General features: G+C 35.3%; 1 protein-coding gene across 1 annotated transcript in view; it reads left to right on the top strand.

The window, feature by feature from the left end:
- LOC115411062 (cadherin-18-like) overlaps positions 1–9,807 on the top strand; it is a 134,632-nt gene extending 124,825 nt beyond the window's left edge. The window contains exon 4 of the mRNA XM_030123004.1: positions 9,677–9,807. Coding sequence (XP_029978864.1) covers positions 9,677–9,807 — 131 coding nt within the window. The remainder of the gene's footprint in view (positions 1–9,676) is intronic.
- The last annotated feature ends 939 nt before the right edge of the window (positions 9,808–10,746 follow it).

Below are 10,746 nucleotides of genomic sequence, written 5' to 3' on the forward strand. Positions count from 1 at the left end.
AAAAATACTGTAAAATAACAGAAAATAATCATCTCATAAAAATACGGTAATTTTCCATGATTAAAATACACTTTTTTGCCCTAACTTTACTTGAGATTTTGCATATTTTTTGTTTACTTTTTAAAGTTTAATAAAGAATATTTATATGTATTAACCCTTTCATGCATGAATTTTGAAAACCTTAGTCAAGATTTTTTTCCTGAGTGTTTTATTCCTCTTTAGGCATGAAAAAAAACCAAAACAATGTGATTGAAATTTTTTTAATGAACCTATTTTATATGGAGTTACAAAAATGTCACTCAGCTGGACACCATGTGTTTAATTTATGAAACAAAAAAAAACATGTATTTACTGATATACTGTGTGAAAACTATGAAATAAAAACATTTTTAATGCTGCTTATCTTATTTTTTTCTCATATATTAATATACTCTAATACTAGTTATTACTCATTTCATGCTGATAATATGCAAAAAACCCCAAAACTTTTTGCTTAAAAAATAAACTTTTAATTACAGTCTAATAACAATCAGCACTTGATTTATACTCAAACATGTTACTGGAGATCAGGTTTATCAGTAACAGCAAAGTTACAGTAATGGTATGAATTACAGTGTATGAGATGATGCATAAGTGTCCACTGTGTTGGCTGATATGGAACTAAAACAACTAAAATCCATGAAAATACCAGAGAACAGCTGTAGAAGAACTGTCCACTGTAATGACCACTATGCATGAAAGGGTTTTATATATATATATATATATATATATATATATATATATATATATATATATATATATATATATATATATGTATAATTTTCAATGAGACTAAGTTGTACAATCCACTGATAAAAACTGTATTTTGGACAGTTTATCAGTGTTTATACATGTTATACATTCACACAAATACATTTTTTTTGTGAAACCTCCCATAATTACACAAAAATTTGTCAATTAACAAACAATTCTTCTTAAACTTACAGAACAAATACTTCTTTTACAGTTAATTGTCAGTAATTTTATCTGGTTTTAATTTTTTTTTTTTTACAGTATTAAACTTTAAATTAACAGTTTAATCACATAAATAGAAAAGAAATATTTGTTAAATTATGATACATTTGCAAGTGTATTTTAACTGTATTTTTCTGTGAAAAAAGAAAATATTTCTTTTAAAAAAAATTTAATTTTACAGTTATTCACAGTTACAGTTTTTTCCGTGTTATTTTACATTTGACGTGTAAAATCACAGTCTATTTTTGTCATTTCATTGATATTTACCGGTATCTCAAAAATACTGGAAAAATCTGTTAAATAAACAGTGAAAATTCTGTTAAACTACAGATTTTTGTTTTTACAGTGTATACTACAGATGAGAGATATGTACAACGAATAGGATATATACAGGTAGAAGTAAGTGAAAATTCTGTTAAATTACAGATTTTTTTATAGTGTGAGCCACCTGGATGTGGAGTCACTACAGAAATATTACAGAAATCTATCTGGAGACAGTGCTTAAAAGCAGAGCTGTAGTAGAGTAGAGAAAGGGCACGGAAAAATTACATTCCATTATTTGGGCTTTGGTTTTGTCCTAGATTGCTGATGTAATGCCAGCCATTTCAGTAAAGTGGCTTTGTGATGGAGTTTATATTTTGGCACAACAGGTGATGAAACCCGGGGTTTTCTATGACTGAATGAGGCCGTAAATCCTTGGCCACAGGGTAATTCTCTTAACCTTTTCAGAATTGGCCTGAAAAGTTAAAAGCACCACTTCCATTCTATTTTTGCTTAGTTTAGCTTTGTATTTTTATGATCGCCGACATTAGCTCAGGGTGAAAATGGCTAATGTGGCTCCTCAGCTTCGTTGTATTCCCAAAGTATCTAATTTTTGTGAAGCAGATTTTACAAACAGCGTGTTTCTTCACCAGCTGATGCTTCCTAGCAAGTTCATTCAATCCATAACGTGCACAGATGTTGCCTTTCAAGATGCTAGGTGTGTGTTTATAACCGTTCGGGGGTCTCCAGCTCCCTTCACCATAACTCAATGCAAACGTAACATCAGTGTTCAACCCAAAATTCTCTCCATGAGGGCAATTTAGCAGCTCTATTGTCCACTTCAGGATGAAAAATCCATAATGTCAGTAGAATAGTATACTTTTTATGTCGGCTGCTATCTTGTTAACTTGTTTCCTAAGACCATGGAGAAGTCCACATCGCAAAACATCATAGAATCGAGAAGTGTAACCCTTTATAGGACACTCATAGAGAGGGGTGTGAGAAAATATGGTTCCACGATATATTACAATATTTCACTTCACGATACTGAATTGATACTAAAAAGTATTGTATCAATATTTTTAGGTATTTATTCAAACATGGTGGGGGTTCGTTTTTGTTTTTTGTCTTTTTTGTTCATCAAGCTCTTTTTTTTCTATATTCACAGGGTATTTCCTCTGTTGTTTGTATAATACAAAAGTAGTATCGGGATATTGCAGGTTATGCATATATATACAGGATGGGGAAGCAAATTTACAATGAACATTTCAATGAACATTTAGTTGTTTTTTCTCAGCAGGCACTACGTCAATTGTTTTTGAAACCAAACATATATTGATGTCATAATCATACCTAACACTATTATCCATACCTTTTCACAAACTTTTGCCCATATGAGTAATCAGGAAAGAAACGTCAAGAGTGTGTGATTTGCTGAATGCACTCGTCACACCAAAGGAGATTTCAAAAATAGTTGGAGTGTCCATAAAGACTGTTTATAATGGAAAGAAGAGAATGACTATGAGCAAAACTATTATGAGAAAGTCTGGAAGATACTATTAAAGAAGAATGGGAGAAGTTTGTCATCCGAATATTTGAGGAACACTTGCGCAAGTTTCAGGAAGCGTGTGAAGGCAGTTATTGAGAAAGAAGGAGGACACATAGAATAAAAACATTTTCTATGATGTAAATTTTCTTGTGGCAAATAAATTCTCATGACTTTCAATAAACTAATTGGTCATTCACTGTCTTTCAATCCCTGCCTCAAAATATTGTAAATTTTGCTTCCCCACCCTGTATGTGTCCTCCTTCTTTCTCATAACTGCCCTTCACACGATTCCTGAAACTTGCGCAAGTGTTCCTCAGATATTGGGGTGACAACTTCTCCCATTCTTCTTTAATAGTATCTTCCAGACTTTCTTGTAATAGTTTTGCTCATAGTCATTCTCTTCTTTCCATTATAAACAGTCTTTATGGACACTCCAACTATTTTTGAAATCTCCTTTGGTGTGACGAGTGCATTCAGCAAATCACACACTCTTTGACGTTTGCTTTCCTGATTACTCATATGGGCAAAAGTTTCTGAAAAGGTATGGATAATAGTGTTAGGTATGATTATGACATCAATATATGTTTGGTTTCAAAACAATTGACGTAGTGCCTGCTGAGAAAAAACAACTAAATGTTCATTGTAAATTTTGCTTCCCCCCCTGTATATTTTTTTAATTGATAACACTGTTTTGTTAAATAATGGTTATTTTTAATCAGCCTAAAAACACTTTTTATTGTCTGAAAGATGCAGATAATGTTATGTTAGATGATTCAGGGAGCAGGATCTGAAGCTGTTTTACTGGCTGTAAAACATAATTTTAGCTTTTCATTTATTTGTGTGTGTGTTTTTTGTACAAGGAAACAAAGATGTGCAAACTTTATTTATTTATTTATTTGCGCAAATAAAACAGCAAAAGAAAAAAACGACAGCATTCAAACAAGTAACAAAATTGTGCAGGAGAGGTTAGAAGCCAAGAAAGGCTTATATGAATACCTCCCCAAAATGAACATTACGGAAGAAAAAAAAAAAAAAAAGAATTAAAAATACTATCTATCTATTTTTTTTTTTTTTTTTATTGATTGATTGATTGATTGATTCATTCATTCAAATCCTGCACTTTGAGTTTTTACAGAGAAAAGTTTTGGGACAAAAACAAATTTTGTTTAGTATTGGTGCATATTTCAGATGTAAATTCACGTTTCAATTCAAATTTTCCAGGAAATAATCTTCAAAAAAGAAACAAAAACAAAAAAAAATATCGCCTTCTTAACAGTATCATGATATATCGTATCGTGATACTAGTATTGTCATTTGTATCATATCGCCAGATTCTTGCCAATACACAGCCCTACTCATAGAATATACTCTTAAACTTAAAATTTAACCTCAGTGCTATTGGAGGACAAAACAAGACTTTTCAAGTTGTTTTATTGTCATGTAGAAAATCAAGGTCAATGAAGTTACCATATTTGGTTCCTTGCCCTTAAGTGGCAAAATTTTTTTAAAAATATATATATAAATCCAAGACATATATATGTATAAAATACAAGAAAAACACATGTAATATCAAAGGAACATGCATTTAAGAATACCAGAACAGCATTTTTAGAACATTAGACCAACAAAAGTGCTGATCCAGACACCTGTCAACATCCACATTATCAATTTAAGATAAGATAAGATAAGATAAGATAAGATAAGATAAGACTTTACTGATCCCACCATGGGGAAATTTAACAGTTTACAGCAGCAATATGCAACACACCAGTGCAAGAGAAAGGCAGGTAGAAATAAACATTGTTAAAAGTATAAAAATTTCAGTATAAAGTTTTTGAACATCATTCCTTCCATTAGTACCATTACTTCATGGTACCTAACAAAGCAGGTCCACTCACTGTTCATGCAGAGGGTGGACCCTTACAGATCCTGCAGACCACATTGGACCTGAGATTGTTGACTCACTGTCCTCACTCTAACTGTTGCTGTCAGTGTCTTGCAACATTTGCAGAAATTACCAAAATAGTCACTTGCCCGAAAAAGGGTTAAAATAAATAATAGTATTAGATTTTTATGCAATCAGATCCTTCATTACCGAAATCTGTGTTATAGAAAAGGACTTGTATTGTTTCATTTAAGGGTATGTACAATTCACCGTAAAGATGAAATTCAACTGTTGAAAGTTGACGTTTTACTTAAGATGATAATTTGTAACTAGCTCAGCTTCCAGCGTCCAAATAATTCCCAGTGCAATTTTCAGTGTGAGTTTGACAGATTCAGTGTGTCCATGCATACTATGGAGTACACAGTTCATTATAGCTGGCATTTCACCGTGCTCCTCCAGGTTTACAAGGAAAATAAGTCATATCTTGTGTGAGGCAGTGGAGTTTCGCTTGTTTAATTAAGTTTAATTCCCCAAGGGAGAACAGCAAAAGCATGTGTCCAGAAAAAAAAAAAAAAAAAAATTACATGCCTGAGGATATATCATAAAATGTCACTCAGCAATCATGATATATTTGTAAAAAAAAAAAAAAAAAAAAAAAATCCTAATACATTGCATGATCTTGTAGTAGAATTGTGGTGCCCTCATCATGCAATTATAATGGGTTAATGAAGCCTGTAATGCTATTTGAGCAACACTTCAAGTGTTAAATTGAAGCACAGTGGCTTTCACACAGAATTTTTAAATAACAGCCTAAATAATGAACCATCCCTACATGTTTCCAAGTCATTTCTCTTTGTTTTTGCCCCCTTCTGTAATAAAAAAAAGTCTGAAGACGAATGCTTCTGCTATTAACTTTTTGTCCCTACAGGGTGAATAACTGCAAATTTTCAAGATTTTTTTTCCCTGCATTGTGTCAGTAGCTGCTAATGGGTGGCCAGTTAATTTTGTTACGCATGTGTCAAGCATTTTAAGTAGGAATGCTTTGTAATAGTGAATTTTTAAGGCTATAATAGTTTCCAACAGGTAAAAAAGAGCTGATTATTTGGCCAGTATCGACAAATCTCTGATGAAAAATCAACACTGCTGGAAATGACTTTTTTTTTTTTTTTTTTTTTACCATTTTTGAAACTGTTTAACTGTCACACAGAACATCTAAATCAGGGGTCTCAACATGCAGCCCAGAAGCCAAATGCAGCCCGCCAAAGGTTCCAATCTGGCCCTGAGGATGAATTTGCAAAGTGTAAAAATCCACAGTCAAGGCTGTCGAACTCATTTTAGTTCCGGTTCCACAGACAGATCAATATGATCTTCAGTAAAAATAACAACATAATAACCTACAAAAAAATAATGTCTCCATATTTTCTTCTCGGTTTGATGTGAAAAAAAAACAACAAAACAATATTACATTATGCCTATAAATAATGACAACTAAAAAATTTTGTCTTTGTTTTAGTGCAAAAATAAAATAATATTCAATTATGAAAATATTTACATTTACATACTATCCTTTAACAATAAATGTGAATACCTTGAACAAATATGCACAATGTGAAATATCGAAAGAAAATTAAGCACAAATTTTTACAATATCTGCCTGGTACTCTGAGTGTAGTGTCTTGTAGATCCGATCCATAATGCACATGTAGAAATGGTAAGTTGAGTCATAATATGTTAAACTTGCACTGATTTTTTCTAAAGAAATTTATTTTTTTTCAGGTTATTCGTCATTTTAGTTTGGATAGTTTGTAAAAGTAAACATTTTCATAATTTAATGTTTTTTGTCTTTTTTTTTTTTGCACTAAAACAAAGACAAAAAAAAATGGAGTTGCCATTATTTGTAGGTTATTATGCTATTATTTTACTGGTCCGGCCACTTGAGATCAAATCAGGCTGAATGTGGCCCCTGAAAGAAAATGAGTTTGAGACCCTAATCTAAATCAAAGCAGGGTTGTTCACAAGCTTTATAAAGTAAACAGATTCATCCTTTATCCCGGACGAGCCCCCACTTATATGAGTACTCTGATAAATTGTTTAGGTGCACGTGGCAAGTAACATAAAGACTTTCTCAAGCATATTCCTAATATACTACATTGAACTGCTGGAAAACTGTAAAGTGATGAGTTGTATGTTACTTAAACAAAAATGAGAAAAAAAATTGCAAGTGACAGTTGGGAAAACATGATAAAATTCAGCTCAAAAGATGCCAGGGTCTCCAGGGCCAAAATATAAGAATAAATGCATCTGAGTCAATGAACATGGACCTCAAATAGTGGATATACATCAAGCTAACTGTGCTAATTCTGATGATTCTGGCTAAAATTTCTATTTTAATCCATAACCTCGAAGGGGGGGGGGGCACGACGTACTTGATTATGGAGGACAGGTGGTGGTGGGTGGGTGGGTGGATGGGGTCACAGAATTTGCCATTGCCCATAACATGTTGCTTGATATTGATACTTATACAGACTAACGCGCCCCCATTTCAGTCTCAGTGACCCCCCCCCCCCCCCCCCCCCCCCCCCCACCCTCAGCTTTCTCCTTCCCAACGCCCCCCCGACAGTGTCCCCAATGCCCCCTGGTGGACAATACAGCCTCCGTTTGAGAAACATTGTTCTACAACATTGATTCACCAGTAAAACCCATGGAGTTGGGATCAGTGACAGTGGATGGCGACACTTGGTTTATGTTCAGTTAATGATAGATTTGTCGAAAGTGTCACCTTTTCTTCAGTTTTCTCTGTTTCTGATAAAATAACTCTCAACTTTATTCTGAGCTTTGATGAACATCTACATGATGATTCAATTAAATATAGGAAATTACCTGATTTTCACAAAGGCAACACAAAATGCAGAGGATAATCCTATATTATAAAAGGGAAGTTGACTCTGTGTGTCTCGAGCATCAACATAAATCTGGAAAGAGTTGACTGCTGCAGTTTGGCATACTTTTGTATTTTTGGTCAAGCAACAGACTAGTGAAAATGGCAAGTTGATAGGGCCAATATTTAGGGAGATATTAGTAATTTTGGAATACAATGTCGTCCCAGTGGCCAATCACGTTGCTATGCCCAGAATCATACAATCATCACTGAAGTGGGTTACCTAGCAACAGATAAACAACAGGGCGACATTGGCATGGTGTCAAATTTCATGTGCAGAAACAGACATGCCAACTGAGAGGTTATTCAACTGAAAATGCCAGTGGAATTTACAAGAAAGTAAAGAAATGAACTGTATCAGAGGATCTAGAACCCGTGGTTCCATATGGGTCAGCGCGCTAGTATTTTAATAAATGGTGATCAATCACTTAAGAAAACTGAATAGAGAGAAAAATTAATTAGGGAACTTCGACAAAGTAGCACTGGGTCTTTATGGGCTAAGCTATTATTTTCCTTCAAAATTAATGAATCTATTAGGAAGGTGTATGTTATACTTCATCCCTGGGGTAAACATGACAAATTCAAGGGGCCCAACATTTCTGGGGGCCCATAGAACAGTGGAAGGGGTCCAGTGGATACAGGTTAGAAGTTGTGAAAATTTCGTATGAGGTCTGCTATATAATAGAGGCACAGAAGCCAGGAGTTGGACGTTGAAAGCGTCACACCAGTGTTAGTTGTGTTAGTTATGGACTGCACCCCCACGTACACTACGGTCAAAAGTTTTAGATTAAACCAATTTTTCCAGTTTTGTACTGAAATTCAAGCAGTTCAAGTCCAATGAACAGCTTCAGATGGTACAAAGGTAAGCGGTGAACTGCCAGAGGTAAAAAAAAAAAAAAAAAAGGCAAGGTTAAACAAAACTGAAAATAATGTACATTTCAGAATTATACAAAAAGGCGAACAAGAAATGGGTTAACAACTTAAAGCAGTTCTGCAGCAATGGAGGTTGATCAAGCCTCGAAAGTTGGTGCTACCAATTCCTGCAGGTGTCCCAATGTTTGTGAATTCCTTCCAACCCCCTCTGTCTGCATAAAAGTAGTGACGGAACACACTTTGGTACCATACCGTTGGGAGCATTATTTGAACAGTATCGTGCTGCAGAAAGTAGTTTGTTACTATAAAAATGGAAAAAAGGAAAAGGCAATTAACCATAGAAGAGAGACAGACCATCATAACACTTAGAAATGTAGGTCTGTCCTACAGAGAAATGTCCAAGAGAGTCCAGGTGTCAGTAAGTCCAGTTTCCTGCACCATCCAAAGGCACTCAGAAACTGGACTGGGAAATGCTGACAGGAAGAGGTCTGGCAGAGCCAAAGCCACAACAGAGTCAGAAGACAAGTTTATGACAGTCAACAGCTGGAGTGATAGGAGACTCACAGGACAACAGCTTCAAGCGCAGCTCAATAGTGGTCATAGTAAGCAAGTCCCAGTTTCAACTGTGAAGAGAAGACTTCCAGTTGCAGGTTTGATGGGTCGAGTTGCAGCAAGTAAGCCATTGCTGAGACCTCAGAATAAGAAAAAGAGGCTTGGTTGGGTCATGAAACACCGGCAGTGGACTACTGAAGACTGGAAGAAGGTGTTATGGACTGATCAAACCTGCAACTGGAAGTCTTCTGTTCACAGTTGAAACTGAGACTTGAGACTGCTGCCCCTACCCCACGTACATACCCCCCCCCATGCTCCGACAAATCAATAAAATACAGAATTTTATAAACATCATCATTTGGCAACAACATTTAGCTTACATGGGGCCCACAATTGCTAGCAGCGCCCCAGCTTCATCCTCTATTGAAGCCAAGTTCTGTTGATCAGTGTCGATGAATGGTCCAAACCATATAAATCAGTCTATTTTAAATTTAAAAAAAAAAAAAACTTTTATGCATAAACAAACACGTGAAGAACATTTCTGTAATCCTTCAACTACACTTGCGATTTTTCTTTTACACAATGTGTTTTCTTTTATCTTTAGGAACATCGGTGTTACAAGTCACGGCGACCGACGCTGACGATCCCACCTACGGAAACAGTGCCAGAATAGTCTACAGTATTCTACAAGGACAGCCATATTTCTCCGTTGACCCCAAAACAGGTGTGGTATAACAACACAAAACACTCAGACAAAAGTAACACCCACGTTCTTGTGTGTAAGTGGGGTAATAACTGTAAATGGGAGTAATAACTTGATTTTAATCTCCATTGTTGATCCCTTAAAGTGATGTGTAATCACGCTGTGAAATCTGTGCACCACACGCTTTTGGCAGCGAGCATCCTGTTCTGTTATTGCAGCACGTCAGACAATCATAAAAGCTAAAGCAGCCTCAGCAGAGTTATGGGCTTGCCCGTATGACTGCCATATTGTTGAGCACGCAATCCACTCTTTGTGGGCCATAACTAATTCCTCAGGGGTCAGAGGAGACATTTGCAGAGATGCCTTCAGGAAAGCTATTGTTTCCTACCTTTTTAAAGGAATGGAAAAGCCGCAACAGACAGTTCTTGATGTTTTTAAAATCCATCTATTGTCTGAGAGGCTTCTCCGAGAATCTATTAAATGTTAATAAACCTTTCCAAAGTGCAGACAGAACTTTTATCTGATGTGAACAATGTGTTATTGTGAGTTCGTTCATGTCTATATAGATCTGATTTTATCGTCTGGCACAAAGGGAAGCGTACGTCTACATGCTTCTGATGTTCTGCATGTTCTTTTTTCTTTTTTTTTTTTTCCTGCTGCTGCTGTTAACATGAACAGCAATCCACTTGTATGAATTCAATCACCGCTGTCTAAAACAAGTATTTGCCCCCTTGAGATTATACCGCCCATGTAAAACATGAATTCTCTGCCGAATGAGCAATACAAATGAATCCCGGAATATTTTGATTTTTACCTTGAGGGTAAAGGCTGTGGGGATTGATGGAGCAATTTAACAGCGGCGTGGCGAGGCAGAAGCGATACTGCACTTTTACTGAAGAATTTTCAGGTTGTTCATATTTGTTCATGTTATGTTCAAGTACAATTCGTAGACGTAAACATTTTAATTACGG

Source organism: Sphaeramia orbicularis, chromosome 20 (genome assembly GCF_902148855.1).
Source record: "Sphaeramia orbicularis chromosome 20, fSphaOr1.1, whole genome shotgun sequence".
Taxonomy (NCBI): domain Eukaryota; kingdom Metazoa; phylum Chordata; class Actinopteri; order Kurtiformes; family Apogonidae; genus Sphaeramia; species Sphaeramia orbicularis.